Raw genomic sequence first — 21,190 nt, forward strand, 5'->3', positions numbered from 1 at the left:
CTTTTAGCATATTATCAATCTGTTTTTCCCCACAAACACTGTAATCCAAAATGTAGGGGCTTAATTGAAGTCACACGGGACATCCTTGTGTTAACCAAAGCTGGTGTAAGGAAGCCTTTTAAATCCAATTCACCTGGAGGTAATGATGTGTGCACATTTTCATTGCACACATTTGTCTGGAGAAAATGGCCCTTCCCTACTGTCATGCTTGAGACATGTCGACATAATCCACACACTTCTTTTGCCAAGCCTCTGAAGTCAATTCCTCATATAATATCACTGGCAATAAATCACCATGGTCATGCCTCCTCATTTAATTTCTACTCCCAATGCCCTTTCTGTGTTATTTGAAATAATTCCAACCTGTGGAGTGGCAGCATGACTTCTGTGCATGATAGCATTCATGGCAAGCTATCATAAAGCAATTTGTATGTTCTGAAATGAGAGATAAGTTCACCTGAACTGCTACTGTAGAATGGAAATAAAACCAGCAGTGTCTCGCTTTCAAAGAGATGGTGTGGCATGGAGGTACCTGGTAGTCAGAATTACAGTAAGTGCAACTGGAGTAATAGCAGTTTGAACACACTGAAGTAGAGGGGTTTTTTTTTCCATCTGAATATTTTTTTGTCAGTCCAATTTATTGAATTTCTTTACATAAATATCTATATTTGTATTCATGAAATCAAAATTTGGGCCATTCACGTTTAAGGTATCTATACCTACATTTTGGTTATATGTTTATATTGAGACCATGTACTAGATTTATCACTTCAAACTGTGTATAATATCCATATTTGAATTCCTGAATTCCTTTGTTTTTAGGTGATCAGAGCTGTAAATAACCCACTAAAGTGACATATCAGCATGTTCAGAATGGTCTATTTGAGGTGTCAGTCATCTGCAAAAACAATTGAGATTGGCTCAATCTTCACATGTAAAGAAGAGAACAAGGTCCTTCTGCTCATCTCAGACTGTTATTAGCTGCTGTGGTCGGTAGACCTCATATAGCAAATCATGATTGGTCAAGTGGGGTGTTTGAAACAAAGGACTCCACAGAGTAACTATGCCCATCTGCATATGTTTCTGGAAGAACAAGGAAGACATGGAAGACAAGCAGAAGACAAGCAAATTGCCTGCCAATTTGAATGGAGAAAACCTTGGCTAGAATGATTGACTGATGTTGCAGTCATGTGAACATTCAGCTGCCAGTTTTTAACGAGAAGTAGCAGCGACAGGAAACGTTTGGTTTGCATTAGCAGCAATTCAAGACAGCTCAAATCTAGCTGGTATCTGTTAGATAAAATACTGAACCCACTGAAACAGAAAAGATATAATAGAAATTTCACTCACTATAATGTGTGCTGACAGCCGGAGTCAAGACTCTGTACATTCTAAATGGTAGATTAACATGTTGAACACAGTCCAGTCTGTTATTATTCTTAAGTTTTTTCATCAGCGAGGTCAGAGCTCAGGTTCAGTCATTTAAGATAACAGTGGAGCAGAGACATAATTATCTCAGTCAAGGGCACTCATAATCAAATAGGATCTTTAATGGAGTCTGACCCTGTGACCTTCTGCTCACAGACCTTCCCTCAAAACACAAAGCCCTGCCTGCTGTCTATTCAAATCACAGCACCTGTTATAGCTTGGTATGGTTCAAGACCTAAAAGTATAGGCTGGTGTAAAACAACATCATACCATAAAGTTACATGTGTGCAGCAGCAATGCTGCATCATTACATAAGGCCTGAAGTGACGTTCACTTTTCCAGCTTTGTGAGATTTTTTCACTTTGGCCCCTTGTGGTTCCTCTCTGCAGCTCCCTTGGCCCTCAGCTGTCTTTCCTCGCCACTGCTCCTTTTTTTCTTTTCCCCAGCTCTTTTGGCCCAGAATTTCTGTTTTTTTCCTTCCATTCTCTGTGGCGAACTTTGACTTCTGCACTTTTGCACTACATGTGGTTTAGATTTCTTCCATCCATATCCTGCTTCTCATCTGTTGAAGCCCCTTCTGTACCCTGTCTCAACTCTATGTGTGCGTGCATGTACCTACAGAACATCACTGTTAACTTTTCTCATGTCCCCTATTCAGGCTATATCCCAGTCTCACATACATACACATGCATGCACACCTGTCTTCTAATGCCCTGTGGTAGGGCAACGGTGTATGGTAGCGTACTGTAAGATATGTGTGTGTTCGAGTGACTGCAGCTGCTTTTGGCCATCCAGGCTGCCTCCTCATTTTCAGCTTCATTTCCCTCCCTAATGAAGATTCAGAGGCATTACAGCTACTGGCACAGGGCAGGACAGGAGAGGCAAGGATGAAAACGGAGCAATAGAGGAGGGAGAAATTACAGTTGGGAAAGAGAAAAGGCAGAAATGAGAGTCAGGGTGGGGCAGGAGGGAGAGGAAAGACAATAGGAGGCATTAAGATGGAGGGAGAAGAAGGTAGGGGAGAATCCTGGAGAGGAGAGAGAGGCATCAAGGTAGGTTAGACAAAAAAGAACAGGAGGAATGGAAGGTTGGACGATGAATGGAGAAGAGAGGACAGCTACAAGAGAGAAAACAGAGGGACAGGGGTGATCAGTTTTGTGATAAAGATGACTAGAAATAAAGTAGCCCTCTCTCTTACTCTCTTCTCTCCTAAGTTCCCTGGCTGTGATGAATGGCACAGCACTTAGGACCCAATCGACGAGCCGACCTTGTCATGTGTGCTGATGATTGGTTGGTGACTCTGCCTCCCCCTTCCCACCTCTGTCCTCCTCTTACTTATTGTACCACCTCCTGTGGAAGCAGATGCTGCTAATATCTGTTGTGTGTGTGCATACATACCTGTCCCCATTGTTTGTGGGCACTTTGTCTTCCGGCCTCAATGGCTGCCAGTTTAAAACACTGTCAGTTGTGCACTTACAAACACCTTATTTCATGAGTTTTTTTTTCTTTGTTCTTTTTTTTCTAGCACTTCAGAGTTGCCACCCTTATAAGAAGATTTTGAGTTTGTTGAGTTTGTTCCTTTATTTACCACTCACACATACATCTGCTCTACACCATTGATGCGTAACATTCACACAGTTTAGGTTGTGTTATGTTTGGTTAAATAAATGTTTTGTTGCACCACAATGGTGTGTGGACTCTTCTCCTTTTGTTGTGAACCTTTGAGCCAGGTTCGTCACAAACAGGGGCTTGTCCTGGATCTTGGAACCTTGGTTTCGTATTAAATATTTGCTAGTATTTGGTAGGGCTATACAGCTACAGGGTATGGAAATCCTTCTGTTATAGTGAGTACAGATTCTAGTGATTGATATTGGGTTCTGTGCATTTTTGTAGCTGTGGCCTGAATTGAGCAGTAGTATTGGAGAGAGAGTCCAACACACCTGGATGGTACTGTAAGTGGTTCAGATTAGTGTGGATTGAGGTTCAGGGCTTCCAGTTGATCATAGAAGTAAGGTGGTGGTGCACTGACAAACTGTTGTTTCATTTTGTGTTGCCCCTCTTGCAATTTTAAACCACCCCTGTTTGTGGAACTACTTTCCCATTAGGTATCAGAACAACATCCATTCCTGGATCTGTTGTTTTAGTTTATTTTTTTTGTGTGGTAGTGTGACCAGAGCATTTTTGCTGAGGGTACTCCCCCATGACTGTCGAGGTAGGTCACCAGCTTGCTGTTTGCCTGGCTGAGTCGTTGGGCTTTGTGTTTAAATCTCCCACCACCACTATTTGCATGAAGACTAGGGTTGAGTCAGCTAGCCAGTTATGGGTTAGGTAGACAGCTAGGGGAAAGGTTGTTCCACATGGTGGCTGTTGTGCTGGGCTGATGGGGGTAAAAAAAACAAACAAAAAAAAAAAAAAACGTGGCAGTTTCTCTAAGTGACAGGGGAGCTATTGTGGTTTAGAGCAGGTAACATTTATGGAGTTGTGTGATTTTTGAATGCTGGGTCACCAGTCAGTGTGGTACAGTTGTGGTTTGTGTGATGTCTGCTGTGGAGGAATTTGTGAAGAATGAAAGTGAAGAGTGACTGGAGGCCTTCACTAAGGATCATTTGATAAAAATAGCAAAGCATTATGGCATTGAAATCTCTAGTCAGGGGCGTAAGGACCGCATTTTCGGGGTGATCAAGGAAGGATTTGTTCAGTCGGGGATTTTGGTTGCTGGGGTAAAAGAAATGGACAACAGGATGCAGTTTCTCCCCAGGTTAGTTGCCCTGACCAGCCTGTGAAATATGTGCAGCCTATAGCTGGGGTAGGTTTGTCTTTCGAACAGCCAGAGGAGTTGTTAATGTTGTAGCATAAGTATGAGTTGGAGCATAAGGAATGGGCTCTGGAACGAGAGCGTACAATTTGGGCACAAGAAAAAGCTCTTGAAATGGTAAAGCTAAAATTAGAACACTACAAGCTGGAGTTGATCAAGAAGGGTAAGATCCATGATCCCTCAGCAGTTACACAAGGGGATACTGGTGGGATCAGTTGAACAGTTGTGTGAGCTGTTATTGATGGAGCAGTTCCACGACACTCTTCCAGAGTGTACAGCCAGTTATCTGAGTGAAAGAAATGCTAAAACTTTGACGGAAGCAGCAGCCATTGCAGATGAGTATGCGTTGACACATTAAGTACAAGGTGACCGACACAGAGAGATGTTTTTTGGTCATCAGAAAGGGTCATGAAATGAGTTCCCCCCCTTTCAAGTCAAGTAACAGTAGCAGTAAGTTGGATACAAGTCAGGTTTGTAATTATTGTCTTGGTAAAGGTCATTGGAAAGCTAAATGTCCAGTGCTGAAATCAAAACATAAATTGCAAGGTTACCATCATGTAAAACCTGTAGCCCTTTCTGCTCCAGCACGGTAAGGTGAGAAGGCTGATGCTATTGCTGCAGTTCGCCAGCACACAAAGTCTAACATACTAGATGCTCTTGCCTCCCAGGTTGCTGAGCCTGCACCTTCTCCTGTGGAATCATCTGAATTCATCTGAAACTGACATGTCCAGTGAAATTGATACAGGTAATGACCCATTTGTGTCCAGCAGCTTTGTCTGATGAGAAAACTCCCGTCAAGATTTTGAGAGCTTGAGCGTCATCAGTGTTGCCATTCTCATCAGACACAGGAAATTTTGTGTTGGTTAGAGGTATGGGTTTGACTTTGGTCCCTGCTCCTTTGCATAAGGTTGATTTGTGCTCTGATCTGGTTAAAGGTGAAGTTATTTTGGGAGTGCGGCTTGCTCTACGGGTTGAAGGGGTGTAAGTAATTCTGGGAAATGAGTTAGCTGGGGGTCACATCTGGGGAGATTCACAACCTTCTCTAGAAGTTACCCATACTCCTTCTGTGAATAAAGCTGAGATTGAGGACAAGGGCCATCCACAGGTTTTTCTGGTATGTGCTGTCACTAGGGCTCAGGCTTGTCTGAACAAAAATAAATTGGAAGAGAAAAAGGAGGAAAAAGTTCCTCTAAATGTTGCCTTGCCATTGCCTGCTTTTCCCTTTTCTGTGTCTCGCTCTGACCTGATACAAGAGCAGCAGGATGATCCTACTCTGAAGTGTTTCAGCAGGTGCATCCAGTGGAAGAGATAGAAAGTGTGGCACACGGATACTTCCTGGAAGAAGGCATGTTGTTGAGAAAATGGCTGCCTCAAGGTGATAGGTTTGCTGGCAATGCCAGGTTCTTGATTGTGGTTCCAACAAAGCTGAGAGATGGGATTTTGAGCACAGCTCATGGCATGGTAGCTGGCCAATTGGGAATTAAGAAGATATATGATAAAATCTTCCATTACTTTCACTTTTAAAAGAAATTTGTATGATTTAGGAAAATTGGCAAAAGCAAATCTAGAAAATTCTCAGAAAAAAATGAAGAGATTGTATGATCGCCAAGCTGAAGTGCATGTGTTAAGTCCAGGTGATCTGGTTGTGGCACTTCCAGTGGTGGGATCTTTTCAGGCAAAGTTTTCAGGCCCCTACTCGGTTCTTCGCCAGTTCTCAGACATGAACTATTTTATTTCTACACCTGACCGGAGAAGGTCCACTCAGTTATGCCATATAAACATGCTAAAACCTTATTTTCTTCCACTACAGAACAGACTGAAAAAGAACAGAAGCTGGTGGCCCTAGTGGCTTCTTTGGGTGTATTGTCTTCACCTTTGGGGAAAGAAGGTGGTGAGGAGCCAGTCCTTACTCCGGATGACTGTGTGATGCAAGGCCAACTAAAAAATTCTGAGTCACTAAATAACCTGGATAAGTTGTTGGACCATTTGCCTGACATAAAGAAAAAAGATCTGACCTAATTTTGTCATTTCCTTCTTTGTTTTCAGACACTGCAACAAAAACACATCTAATAGAACATGATATTGATGTAGGAGATGCTGAACCAATACGACAAAGGTTTTACCAGGTCTCTCAGGAAAAACACACTCAGTCAGAGGTGAACTACATGTTAGAACACAACAGTGCAGAGCCCTTGTGTTCTAGCTGGGCCTCCCCGTGGGTTAGTAAGCAAACCAGACCAAATATTTAGACCATGTACAGACTTTCGCAAAGTGAATAATGTCACCAAGCCAGACTCTTTTCCACTTCCTATTGAGGATTGTGTTGATCAGGTGGGCTCAACTAAATTTGTAAGCAAGTTTGATCTTTTGAAAGGTTACTGGCAGTTGCCCCTGTCCAGATGGGCTCGAGACATTGCAGCATTCATAACACCTTCAGGCCTTTACTCCTACACTGTCATGCCATTTGGGCTGCGGAACGCACCAGCAACTTTTCAGCGGTTGATGAACAAGGTTGTGGCAGGGTTGGAGGGATGCTCAGTGTATTTAGATGGTGTCATATATAGTGAGACTTGGGAGGAGCATGTACACCGCATCAGAGCTTTGTTTGATCGTCTTGCTTGGGCCAATCTCACTGTAAATCTGCCTGAATGCGAGTTCACAACCACTTAGAAAGAACTCCTGTGCTTTTTAGGTATGGTTGGATACTATTGAGGGTTTTGTAAGAATTTCTCCACAGTCGTGGCCCCTCATACTAATCTGTTGAGTTCAAAGGTCAAATTTGATTGGTCCCTTAAGTGTCATCGTGCTTTTGAAAATGTAAAAGGTCTCATTTCCTCTGCTTCTGTTTTGGCATCACCACGTCTTGGTGAACCGTTTCAGTTGCAGGTAGATGCCAGCAATTTGGGGGCTGGAGCTGTACTCCTGCAGACAGGTACAGATGGAATTGATCACCCTGTTAGTTTCTTTCCCAGGAAATTCAACTCTTACCAGTTGAATTATTCCATTGTGGAGAAAGATGCTTTGGCTCTTATTTGGGCGTTGAAACATTTTGAGGTCTATGTTAGTGGCGGAGGAAAGCCACTTGTTGTTTACACTGGCCATAACCCTCTGACGTTCTTAAATTATTTGCAGAATCCAAATCAGCGCCTTATGCAGTGGTGTCTGTTTCTTCAGCTGTTCAACCTAGACATTCACTATATCAAGGGGTCTGAAAATGTTTTGGATGATGCTCTATCCTGTGTACTACCTCCTTAAAGTCTCTCTCTAACCCTCCCTTATGTTTTTACCTCTCTGTAGCCTTCAAGCATCTTCCAGGCTATCAGCTGGTTGGCTGCACCTTGAGAGGGTGGAGCTGAATGATATAAATACGGTGGCCATCTTAGAGGCCCTCTCTCTTTTGTTCTGGCAGCCATGGGAAATTCAGTTTGTTTTGAGTTTGTTCCTTTACTTACCACTCACACATACACCTGCTTTACACCACTGATACGTAACATTCACACAGTATAGGTTGTGTTATGTTTACTTAAATAAATGTTTTGTTGCACTACATCGGTGTGTGGACTCCTTTTGTTGTGAACCTTTGAGCCAGGTTCGTAAAAACATGCTTAAAGTTGCTTTAAGTTTTTTTCTTCTTTTTTCCATCTGTGAAACAAGTTGAAAGAAAAGTTTTGGCAGAAGATTTTTTTTGGGGGGGGTCAGGATCATTTTTGTTCGTTTTGTTTGTTTCGTGGGGGAAAGTGAACAGAAGTTTGCATTTAGGGCTTGAAAGTTTTCTGCCAGAAAGCTTTTCTAACACGTAAGGGTCTGTTTGAATCCAAACCGTTATCTTTTTTTTTTCTTCTTCTTTTTTACTTTCGGTGCCAAAAATGAACTAAACTGCAACTGGAAACTGAAAATCACATAAAGAAAGAACTTAAAATAATAAGTCATTGCTGACTTTTGGTTGCTCACAGGACATGAACCCATCTCTTCAGTGATAGTCCTGTGTTTGACTCATTCATCCACCACAGCACAAACTTCCCATCTACTGAACTCCCATGTGTGGTGTTCTTCAGCCTTTTGTGGCCAAAATGAGTATTACAACAACAAACATTTCAAAAAAATTATCCTGGCAAAAAAATTGCCTTTTCACCTGCTAAAACTTATATATATTTTCACCTTTTGATCACAGATGAAAAAAAAAATTAAGGAACTAAGAAAGATCTTATCCTCTTATCCTGGCAAGAACACAATTTAAATCAGACAGAAACGTAATGGTAAATGGACTGTATTTATATAGTGCTGGGTCACAGAGTCAGGGTCAATATATTGTCCAAGCATACTTCGACATGTGGACTGCTGAGGTCAGGGATCAAACCACTGACCTTCTGATAAGTGAATGACCACTCTACCTAATAAGCCACAGCGGTCCTTGACCAGAATTTTTTTTTTCTCACTTGCCTTTCATGGCATCCATACTAAATGGTCAGTCATTTAAAAAAAAAAAAAAAGTATTCATTTTTAAATAATTTTTCCTTGTTGGACCTGTTTTGATATTTGGTGGCTCCAAGATTATGACAACTGATAAAAATGGTAGCCAAAACTATAAAAATAAGACACAAGTTCTTAAAAAAAACATAGTTATCCTTTAAATTTGCTGAAACCTTTGTAACCGTGTGAGAACGCTGGAGACAGGCATCTTGAAAAAATGTGGTGATGTATTGTTACTGATTTGTCCTCTTCCATCCATCAACCCTGGTGTGTGTTTAAGTATGTTGTGTCTTTTTTTCCCCTGCAGAGCAGTAAGAATTGGCGGGCTGCTGTGGATCTGACGGGCCGGCTGCTGACTGCTCATGGTCAGGGATATGGAAAGGCTGGCCAGCCAACCTCCCACACTACTGACTCACTACAGGTAAGACACCACTGACTTTCATCCATCAGTTCATCTGTCTGTCTCTCTGTGTGTTTCTTTGTGTTTGAGAATGAAGCCGGGACATAACTTTTTCTAGAGATTAATGTAATCATTTCCTGCACTTGAGGAGTTAATTACATTTTTTGTTTCAAATCTGATGATATGATTATTTTTGAGTGATAATAAGTAGAGTTTCACCTCAGGGAGGCAGATGTGGATTTTTTCTTTTCCTAGAATCAATCTGCGCGGTATGTAAGACATGACCACTAACTCAGACATCTGAAAGAAAGGACAGTCCAAGATGTTTCGTTGTTTGTTCTGTTTTGCATTGCTGTCCTTTTTGTATGTTTTGTCAGTGTGCTGCTAGCACATTCATGCACCTGTGTTTGTGGGGCTCAATCCAAGAGATGGATGGCTGCATAAGCTCATTAAGAGGGCCACCGCTGTCGTAGGCTCTGTGCAAGAGACCAACCAACTCTGTGGTTTCCTCTTGCTACATATTGCTGTTAATTTTACTTTCGTAAACATCCTGGCACAGTTTTGAAATTCAGGTCTTAAATGTGTTTTTAGCTATTTTCTTAATGTAATTAGTCACTCCTTTTCACTTGACTGACTAGCTTGGGCTAGCCTATAGCCATAAAGTCAACAAGAGTATCACCACATCCCAAATCAGTGTGCATCCAAGCAAGATGGTGATTGTTGGGCAACTCTGTTAAAACTTTTATAGCCCACCATACTGCCCACAGGACATTAGGACTATACTGAACTGGCACAGACTGTTAGCACTGTTGAAAGTACATAAATATGGACATGAAATAATATAACATGTAGTATTACAGTAGTGTATATTAAACACTACTCACAAAAAGTTAGGGATATTTGGCTTTCGGGTGAAATTTATGGAAAATGTAAAAAGTTCACGCTACAGTGATATTATATCATGAAAGTAGGGCATTTAAGTGGAAGCATGCAATGGTGATTTCCTCATCTCAAAACAATTTATTGAAACAAAAGCCAACAACAGTGGTAACACAACCAAAAATGTCAATGTCTCAATAACTTGTCAACGTCTCATGCTGTTCACAAGTCAACTTATTGTCTGCTGAGGCATGGCATCCCGCTCTTCTTGAAGGGCGGCTCTAAGGTTGTTGAGGCTCTGGCGTACAGAGTTAGGAGCCTCTACGCAGCAACTCAGCTGATCCCATAGGTTTTCTATGTCATTCAGGTCTGGAGAAAGTGCAGGCCACTCCTTCTGAGGTACCCTAGTCTCCAGCAGCCATTCCCTAATGATGCGACCCCGATGAGCTGGAGCATTGTCGTCCATGAAGATGAAATTAGGCCTGTGTTGTTCATGCAGGGGCACAATGACTGGATTAATGATGTTATTCAGGCAGTATGGGCTTGTCACTGTACCATTCACAAAGTGTTGGGCAGTTCTGTATTGACACACCTGCCCTCACTGTAACACTGCCACCACCAAAGGCTCGTCTGGTGACAGCAGTGGCTGATGCACAGCGCTCTCCTTGATGTCTCCAACATCGTTGGCGGCCATCATTTCTGCTCAGTGTGAATCAACTTTCATCAGAGAACAGCACTGAGGCCCACTGGTCCCTCGTCCATCGTAAATGCTCCATGACCCATGCAAGACAATTAGGCCTATGCCTGGTGGTGTGGTCAGGTACCCTTGCAGGTTGTCTAGCATGCAGACCACGCTGATGTAAATGGTTTTGAATGGTCTGACATGACACTTGGGTGCCTCTCACCTCCCTTAAATGTGCCTGGAGTTGAGTGGCATTCATCATCCGGTTCCGCAGGGCGCTGTTCACAATGAAGCGGTCATCAGTGTGGGATGTGGCCAAAGGACGTCCACTTCTGTCACTTTCTGTGACTCTTTCAGTCTCTCTGTATCTCTGTTGCAACCTGCTGTCATCAGCTGGTTGCAACAGAGATACAGTGACTCTCTAACCTCAGTGGCCACTTCCCTCTGAGAACATCCTGTTTGAAGCCTCGCAATGGCAAGGTACTGTTGATCAGTTGTTAGGTGTCATCTTGGTTTCATGATGTCAAAGTGTGAACAGCATGATGAAGAGGACTGTTTAAATACCAATTCCAATTGAACCAGGAAATTTATTGGTCAACTCATGGATCAAACACCTGTTGTGAATTTTGCCATTTAGCTCCTTGTTTGAGAACAGCAAGTTGTGCAAAAAGTACTGAAACATTGAACATTTAGAAATGTGCATTCAAAAGTTTAGAGAAGGTCAAATTAAGTTCGCATGCAAAGGTTGTAGTGCATTTTAGGTTCATCCTGAAATTCAACAGAAAGCCGAATATTCCTAACTTTTTGTGAGAAGTGTATATATACAGATGGATTAGATATTTTTAGCCATCATGGTCATTTTCAAGAGAGTGCACTGGATGGCATGCATGTCACAGCTGAAACCATAGATATATTGTTTCTCCCTACCTTTACAGCTGTCTGGAAGTCCAAGTAATCAGTCCTTGAAAATGTAATGTTTAGATTCATCACAAGGGTCTAACGATGAAAATGGTTTTGATTTAGGTGTACAATTCTCAGAGTACAACTGTGACCAGGGAAGATAAGAGATTTTGTATGATGTATCTTTTTGATGTTTCTTTCATACTATTTAATGAATGCTTTGTACATTTAACAAACAGAGTGTGTTTGTATGTGTTCCAGCTCTGGTTTTTGCGACTGGCCCTTTTGACCAAACTGAACCTCTTCCAAAATGCTGAGCTGGAGTTTGAGCCCTTTGGCAACCTGGATCATCCAGACCTCTATTATGAGTACTACCCCACTGTTTACCCTGGGAGAAGAGGTGTATACAGACACACACACACACACACACACACACACACACACACACACACACACACACACACACACACACACACACACACACACACACACACACACGGTCAGCTGCATACAAAGATACCATCCTCTGTCCCTTAGGGTCACTATTACTGACCTTTTGTGCAGGAGGAGCACAAGCACAAGAAAGCTGACTGAAGGTTCAATAGTAGTATTCAGCATAGTGCTGAAAAACTGCTCTGAAACTGTTATCTGTGTGTTTTGCATTTGTTATTAGCCTACTCTCCAAATGGATTCTGCATTTGGCCCACGTTTTTAAGGATACACAAGCATACCTGCACTGCGTGTTAAATATTTAAAGTAAAGTTTCTGCCAGGAGCTTGATATTAGACTGTGTCATTGAGAAGCTCCAACAACTCTACTTGTCTCCAGCAGTTCTTTGGTTTTGTTTTTCCTTTTTCCACTGCATGAATTGTTCTCTAATGTATTCCCATTACTTTTGATCTGCTTCGCCCCCCAGGCTACCACAATGAAGGCAGTAGCAGAGACACAGCTGCACGCACACACACCCAACACAACCTCACAAAAAAAGCACACTTGAAGATGCACCACACAGCCTTCTAAAGAGAGAACCAATTGACTCTCCATTGCTCAATTTAAAAGCTTTGTGCCCTGCTAGGTGCTCGCAGACAACCTGGCACAAGTTGTGTAACCTGGCATCACAAGTCGAACATTTCTCTGGCCAAGGTCTTGCATCGACTGTCTGTTAGCCAGGATCGTTCTTTGAACACCTTAAGAGATGGCTGCCCATGTATTACTGTCTGAACAATCAGGATCGAGTGAGCGCTTGAGAAGGAATCAATTTTTGTCAGTTTAAATTGTTTGTGAATTGAAAAGTTGAGTCCAATTTAAACTCAGAAATATTGATACCTGAATTCCACATGCCTGACAAGTAGCATTCATTCATGTTCTTTTTTAAAGCTCTATCTTCATACTTTCCTTTCAGTCACAATTCCTTTCATGTTTTAATCAATTAAGTAAGAGATGAGAATAGGAATGGATGCATGGTCAGACCACACAGTAACACAGCACATTCTCAGCACATCTTTGCAAAATAAGTGGGGCTAGATGCTTGATGACATTGAGCCAGGATTTTAGAATTGTTTATATCTTTTTATCTTTATAAGAACACTTAAATTCTATTTATTAGTTTAAAAACTACATTTTCTATAAATTGTATCTACCCACATTATTTTTCTTATATTTCTTATATTATTAGTGTTATTTTAGGATTCTTTGATTTCTTCTTTGTTTTTGTCTTAAATTGCTATGAGATTTTTAATCTCAATGAGAATTACTCATTATTGCGAAGGTTAAAAAAACATTATGGTCTAAATTTAGTCTCAGATTCTTCTCTACACTGTCAGGTATATGATTCTGTTTGAGAATCTCTTTTATTTCTACATATTTGTTTCCTAAATGTCACATTTTAAAATACAAAAGAAAATATGTTATAATCAGCTTTAAAAATCCAATATGTGTACTATTTGTAGAATTGTAGAATGACCCCCCCAAAGTCACAGAAATGTTACCCAGACATTCTCAGTGGTAGCTATGACCCCGGTCGTGGCTATCTGCAGGGAAAGTAAGTGAAGTACTGTAGCTTGCAAGCTAACTGGCAACATGCTCTCACTAGCTAGCCACCAGTGGAAGAAGAAGTATTCTTTTTTTTTTTTATGCAAGTAAAAGTAGCAATACTACAATGTAGACATACTTTGTTACAAGTAAAAGTCCTGCATTCAGAACTTTACTTCTGTAAAAGTACAAAAGTATTTCCAACAAAACCTCAAAGTACTCATGCAGAATAGCCCATTTTAGAATCATATATATCATATTTAAAGATCATAATTATTGATGCATTAATGTACACAACACTTAAATGCTGCAGCTGGTAAAGATGGGGCTCATTTGAATTTATTTTGCTCGAAAATGTCATTGTTACGAAATGACAATCTGATGGGAACCTCAAACTGTTTGAAGGAATGTGTGTGCTTTTGTGTATGAACGTGCATCCTTTTGCATGTGCTAGGAGAGATATGCAGTAGAGATATAAACAAAATGGGTGCACATATTAGTCAAAAACTCCATAGGGTACCTCCATAGGATAAATGTAGTTTTCGAAGAATGCTGTGCTTTCATGGGTTGTTTACCCTCTCAGTTACAAACCCTTTACCTTAACAGACACTGTAAAAGTATTAAAAGTACTAACACTAGAATAAAGAATCAAGCCAAGAGAGAACACTGTCCAGTCAGCTTGATGATAAAATGATGGGGTAAATGGGGAAAATGAGTGTGTATTCTTTACTGTAGATGGATTAGATAGAAAGTACAAGCACATAGACAAGAGAAAAAATAGAGATACATAGACTGGCAGAACCAGGAGCCAAAGATGGACCAACTAGCTGAGCTTCAGATATGATGACAATATCAAAGAGACCCTGATCAAAGCCTGAAGACTCACCTGAATATAGGCTTTTTCTTGGGGATATGTGTGCCTCTGTGTGTGTGTGTGTGTGTGTGTGTGTGTGTGTGTGTGTGTGTGTGTGTGTGTGTGTGTGTGTGTGTGTGTGTGTGTGTGTGTGTGTGTGTGTGTGAGAGAGAGAGACATGGTGTGATTGATGCAGAGGCAGAGAGAAACAGAGGGATGAGGCAGAAAGATGAGTGATGGAGCACACACACACACACACACACACACACACACACACACAGAGGGAGAGAGAGATGAGAGGGTTTAATAAGCCGCCATACGTAGCTCAATGCCATCTGTAGGTTCCTGCCTTCAGGGCTGTGTGCAGTCTGTGTGTGGGTGGATGGATTTATATTCTCATTTTGCTCTCTGTGTCTTTCTGTCTCTCTCTGCCTTCCATCTCTTTTTTTCTCTCTCTCTCCTGCTATGTCCTTATCCCACCCTACTTCTTATTTTACCCTTCCCCTTATTTCCCATTTCTCCCTCTGTCTCCTATTTTCGACTTATCCTTCCCCCCTCCCCTTTTCTCCCTCCTGTACAGGTTCCATGGTGCCGTTCTCCATGCGGCTGCTCCATGCAGAGCTTCCCCAGTACCTGGCCAAGCCCCAGGAGGCTCTGGACCGCCTGCACAATCTCAAAACTGTTTCCCTTGTTGTTAGTATACACACAGATACACATGAACACAGCTTCTGGATGAACATAAAGATATGCACACTGGTATTCACACAATAAAACTGCACACCCACAGAAAAACACATTTGCCATGCAAATCCATAAGCCCAACTTTGTAAACAGCCAAATGTGAATAGATACTGGAGTAAATATGCAGATTCTAATACACACACACACACACACGCACACACACACACATGTTGTGTTTATATCACTTGTGGGGACATTACATAGACTTAAATTCATTTCCTGGAGCCTTACCCTATCTAACCCTAACCATAACCACTATTCCTAACCCTGTACCTAACCTAACCTTACCTAACCTGTAACCCTATCCTCAGTCTTCACCCTAAAATTTAATGATTTACATTAAGGGGACCTGCATTTTGTCCCCATAAGGGAGGTCAGTCCCCACAATGTGACTGTGTAAACAGATTTTTGTCCCCACAACGTGATAAATACCTGGTCTCACACACACACACACACACACACACACACACACACACACACACACACATAAAAAGCCTTCAGCAGTGAAGCAACATCCCTCTCTGAAGTTTGATTCCCCCCACAAATAGATTCTGGACAACTTGGAGAGTGGCTTGGCAGAGGATGGCAGCATGATCACCCGAACACAGGAAAACAGGCAAGGTAAGCACACACACACATACACACACACGCACACACACTCACACACACAGACATTTAGCTACAGACCTGGCCCCATTCCCAGACTGCATCACACTGTGGGAGGAGAATGAGGTCATGGACCTCAGTGGGTAATACACAAATGCATGCACACTCACTCGTGCGCGCGCACACACACACACACACAGACACACACACACACACACACACACACACACACACACACACACACACACATTCACACACATTCACTCAGTCATCAGAGGCACACCTGGTGCAGGATTGCAGCATACCTCAGCCACACAAGCACACACTTTCAACCACACAAGCACACCAATGCAGTGCTCGAAAAGTGTTTAGCACCTCACTGCTTCAGTACTCGTGCTGAATATCAAATGGTCTCCCCAGCACTTCACGCCAGGCAGATCAATACAGATCAATCCTATCCAATCCACTCACATCTGCACAAATGTGCTGGGAAATAGGCAGGCACCTTCATCTGAAATTCACCAGTTTTAGGTAGACATACCTCCACACAATATGATGGAAGTAGACTGCATCTACTCTTCTCTCAGACTTTCTCAACACAGCAATACGTCTTAATGCAGAGCCCTTTGAGTCCAATAATTTGGCAAACATTTCCAACGGCTGTTTTTATTTATTTATTTATTTATTTATTTATTTTTTATTTTTTTATTTTTTTTGTTAAAAGCAACTAGAAGCCATTTAATCAGCTATTTCAGGGCAATGAGCAACAATAAATCTCTTGGTGAAGTTGAGCTAAATATACCAAGACACTTGCATATGATTGAGAAAATTGGTAGGGTGACGCATATAAATCTGCTGTATGTGTGAGGGTGCGTCGGTTCTGCCAGTTTCTCCCCATTCTAAAATCAGTGTAAGAGCCGTGCCCTCTGTCTCTCCTCTCTCTGCCCACGCAGACAGTCGACAGTCAAGTCAATAACACAGGGATTTGCCTTCACACATCAGACCCCTACTGGGTGATTAGCTCTTCTTCCCAACACATACAGACATACATGTGTGCAGCGATGAATACTAATAGGCTTGCACACAAGCTCTTCCACAGGGCACACTGTCTGCGGGAAAAGAGGAAAACAAAGTGTGCCGCAGTGTGTTCCTCACTAACTCATCGCCTTAAAAATAACACTATTGTGTGTATATGTGGGAAAGGGGGTTGATGGGGGCCAGAGAGTGGGGGAAAAGGGTTAAGTTAGAGGGACACCCAAAACAGCCAGTGGAGTGAAAATAGGAAGTAACTCTTGAAGAAAGAAACCCTCTTTCATTCTTCTTATTCTCTCCCTGTTTTTAGTGTCTCTTAAGCTTTGGAGGTCTCGCCTCAGCCGGATCATGTACTCCATGGCCAACTGCCTGCTGCTGATGAAGGTATGTGTGTGTGTTTGTCAGCTCTAGTTTGTTTTTCATGGCGTGCTGGAGTGAATTTATCTCTGTATGTGTGTGTGTATGTGTGTGTGTGTGTGTGTGTGTGTGTGTGTGTGTGAGAGAGAGAGAGACAGAGAGAGAGAGAGAGAGAGAGAGAGAGAGAGAGAGAGAGAGAGAGAGAGAGAGAGAGAGAGAGAGAGATCTCTGATGCCAGGCTGGTGGAGGATTCACAGTGAAATCCCCCCAGACTGACCACTAATTGGATTCTTGCTCAGTGATAAAGAAAGAGAGGTGTAGATTTGGATCAGGCTCCAGAGAGAACCACAGTGCCATCGACTGGTGAGAATTGAAATTACAGTATTTTTCATTTTCCTTGGCTCAGTTTCAATGTCAATATGCCAAACTCTCACCTTTAAAGCACTATACCAGTGATTTTTATATGATGTAGCACATTTATTACAAACTGTAAATATCCTGAACACTTTATGTTACTGTTAACTGTGCTTAAGTGTCTTGAATTTTTTTAAATATCTTTGAGGAAAACACTAGTATCTATCCATGACTGCATGGTTTGAAAATTAAAAGGCTGATTCTTGAAACTTGCTTGAGTTGTGTAGTCCATCAGAGTGAATATTAAGTATGTAAGTGAGGAAATGCTGTGCACACTTTCCATATCATGATGCATTTGAATAGTGTTAACAAAAACTAGAAAAAAAAAAAACTTTGAAAAAACAACATGTGATGGAACACAACTCAATAAAGTTTCAAGAGTCTGCTTATTTATTATTATGGAAACTAATAATTTAAAAGGGAGGACTACTGGGTGTATAGGAAAATGTTTGAAAAATACTATTTTGCATGCATACGTCTGGTGTTGCCAACTTCAAAGACCCAAATTAATAATAGTCCCTCCCCGAATACTGTCTTACTTTCCTACCCTGTCTGTGGTTCTCAGCCGCAAGTACTGAAATTAAACACTTCAGTACAAGTAGCTCACACTGTAATTTTTAGAAAATGCTGCTCAATTAGGAAAATCAATCGTGTGTTGTTGGGGACTATTTTCAGCAGCGTATTAATACACATTTGATGCTCCATTGAGTATTTGGGACAGCAAGACAGTGTATGTGGAACTGAATCAAAATAAACCACAGTGTGTGTGTTCACGGTAATGACGGAACATGTCACCCAGCACACCCATAGTAACACTTATTCTAGCCCCATAGTTTAACTGTGTGGCTCACTGATGTGTTCTTAATAGTTTTTAATAACAGTGGAGCTCTATAGCACAGAGAAAAAGATATACCAGGCTGTAATACACAGTGGGAAGATCAATTCATTATTTTGTTTTGCATGCTGTAGAGAGATTTTAGGATTAAGAGTTTTGGACACCCAGGAAACTCTGAAAACTGAGTCACAGCAATGATAAGAAGGGAAGAAAACTGGACTGTAATACACATGTACAGTGCACACTTTCTGTACCTTGTCCCAGCCCAGTACACGTTCTCTACTGACATACACACCCACCTCTCTCAGTCGCTCCACTCAGCTGTATAGTCACCATTTGAGCGATGTGTAGCAGTGCAGTGTGGAGTTGAGAGGAGGGTCACATCGTCCCACTAATACTCCATGTATTTGATTAATGCAATGTTGTCATGCTTTCTCTCTCTGTCCTTGCCTCAACTCTACTTTTCTTTACCTTATTCACCCTCTACCTGTGTGAGCCACTTCTATTGTTTACCACTTCTAACTACTGTCTTTGCCTCCATTGCCCCCATTGTTCACTTACTGTAAGTATTTTCCTTGACCCTTTTTCTCATTAATCTCTCCCTCTCTTTATGCCCCCCATATCTCTCTCTCTCTCTCTCTCTCTCTCTCTCTCTCTCTCTCTCTCTCGATCTATCTATCTATCTATCTATCTATCTATCTATCTATCTATCTATCTATCTATCTATCTATCTATCTATCTATCTATCTCTTTCTCTTTCAGGACTATGTTCTGGCTATAGAAACGTATCACTCGATCATCAAGTATGAACCCCAGCAGAGAGTACAGATACTCAGTGGCATAGGACGCATCTTCTTGCAGGTCTACACATTAACACACACACGCACACACACACACACACACACACACACTATGAGATACTGATTCCCCAGACACAGACACAACCTTCCTCTAGTAACCAGACGGTTTCTGTTTTTGGCTAATCCATCAATCAAACAAAATACCTGATATATGAAGATACTTCAGCAAATTGCTGCAAAATAATGTGTAGCAAATGTAGATGTACAATATATATACACACACAGAACAGTGGTAAATGTGCCACTGTTTTGCTTTATTCTTGGCCAGATTGGAGACATTAAAACAGCAGAGAGGTACTTCCAGGATGTGGAGAAAGCCTTCCAGATGAAAGGGAGCCAGCCCAGTCAGACCACATGCATGCTGATGAACAGGTACGTGTGTGTTGTGCACTTAGCACCTCCATACAGTGTGTGTGTACCTTATGCTTCCCAGGATCATTTTTGCTCCATGGTAGTAGAGCTTGCTTCAGGGCTTTTTGCAGATTTGCGCTTCCTCCTGCCATGTGATTCAGCACAGGAGGTCACACCTTTGTAGCTCTGCCTAAGGAGATGTATAGCATAAGGCAAAGCTCAGGTGATAACCTGTCTCAATCACACTACTCACATTACAAAGAATCATATTGTTTTTGTAGCATTCTGTTGTTTTTAGTTAGACTCTTTATGTTGTCTTCTTTAATGTAGAAGGATACTACAGGACAAATGTGAACAAAAAAAATCTGAGCCGTGGCTCATGGCTGCTTTCATAGCATCCTAGGATTTTAATCAGCATCCACTGTATTGGCCAAGTATAAAACAATTTACAGGAAGACAGAAATAGGCATACAGCTGTAACAAAGATGGGTAAATTTAAGCATACAACTATTATATATATATATGTGTGTGTGTGTGTGTGTGTGTGTGTGTGTGTATATATATATAAGGGAGTGAAAAAAGGAGTCTATATGAATATATATAAACAAGCAACAGTAACCAACAACATACAACATCCATATACAAGTGTTCTGACTGTTTAGTCTCTCTGCTGTTCATCTTAAAGAGGTTAACAAATACAACTTGACCTGCAGAATATTATAGAAATAACATACCTCTTATTTTGATGTAGATTTTCCAGTTATGGTAATGCTTACTACTACAGCATACGGTACTATTTTAGACAATAGTGTTCTTCTAACTTTGTGTTAATGGTTTGTGTTTCTCCCACTCTTGTTACAACATGATTTTGCCCCCATGCACAAAGCAAGCACCACAGCCTCACTGGGAGGAAATCGCTGCAGCCAAGTTCCAAAATCTGGTGGAAAACCCGGAACCAGGAGAGTGAAGTGGCAGTTAAATGCCCATGGTTTTGAAATGACATGTTGATATGGTTGCTTGTTCTCTTGTCCTCATACTTTGGGCCATGTATTGTATGTTTTTCACAGCATTCAGTATGACCTGAATACAGCACAGGACGAGCATAATTGAAAACAGCTAGAATTTTCCTGTTATGTTAGTACTATTATCAGTACAGATTGTAGATGTAATGTGTGTGTGTGTGTGTGTGTGTGTGTGTGTGTGTGTGTGTGTGTGTGTGTGTGTGTGTGTGTGTGTGTGTGTGTGTGTGTGTTTGTGTGTGTGTTTTGAGTGGTATTTCAGGGCCTTTGTCTGCCTCAGTCAGAACAACTATGCTGAAGCACACGCATCCTTCACTGAAGTCTTGAAAACTGACCCGAAAAACCCTGTTGTAAGTGTTAACACATGCAAGCTTTAGAATACAGGACAGGAGCTAGGATGATCAGACTCCAGATGATTCAAATTTTTTGATTAAATGATATTAGATGCAAGCATTATATTAACTACAGTATTACATTTGACCACATTAAGTCAAAGTAATCTAAAGACAATCTAAAG

General features: G+C 41.5%; 1 protein-coding gene across 3 annotated transcripts in view; it reads left to right on the forward strand.

Annotated features, from left to right (window-relative positions):
* trappc12 (trafficking protein particle complex subunit 12) overlaps positions 1-21,190 on the forward strand; it is a 58,960-nt gene that overhangs the window by 34,990 nt on the left and 2,780 nt on the right. For all 3 annotated transcript variants that reach the window (XM_070979304.1, XM_070979305.1, XM_070979306.1), the window contains exons 4-11: positions 9,021-9,134; positions 11,836-11,974; positions 15,039-15,151; positions 15,748-15,820; positions 17,148-17,221; positions 19,206-19,304; positions 19,572-19,675; positions 20,936-21,023. In XM_070979304.1, coding sequence (XP_070835405.1) covers positions 9,021-9,134; positions 11,836-11,974; positions 15,039-15,151; positions 15,748-15,820; positions 17,148-17,221; positions 19,206-19,304; positions 19,572-19,675; positions 20,936-21,023 — 804 coding nt within the window. The remainder of the gene's footprint in view (positions 1-9,020; positions 9,135-11,835; positions 11,975-15,038; positions 15,152-15,747; positions 15,821-17,147; positions 17,222-19,205; positions 19,305-19,571; positions 19,676-20,935; positions 21,024-21,190) is intronic.

This window comes from Chaetodon trifascialis, chromosome 14 (assembly GCF_039877785.1).
Source record: "Chaetodon trifascialis isolate fChaTrf1 chromosome 14, fChaTrf1.hap1, whole genome shotgun sequence".
NCBI lineage: Eukaryota > Metazoa > Chordata > Actinopteri > Chaetodontiformes > Chaetodontidae > Chaetodon > Chaetodon trifascialis.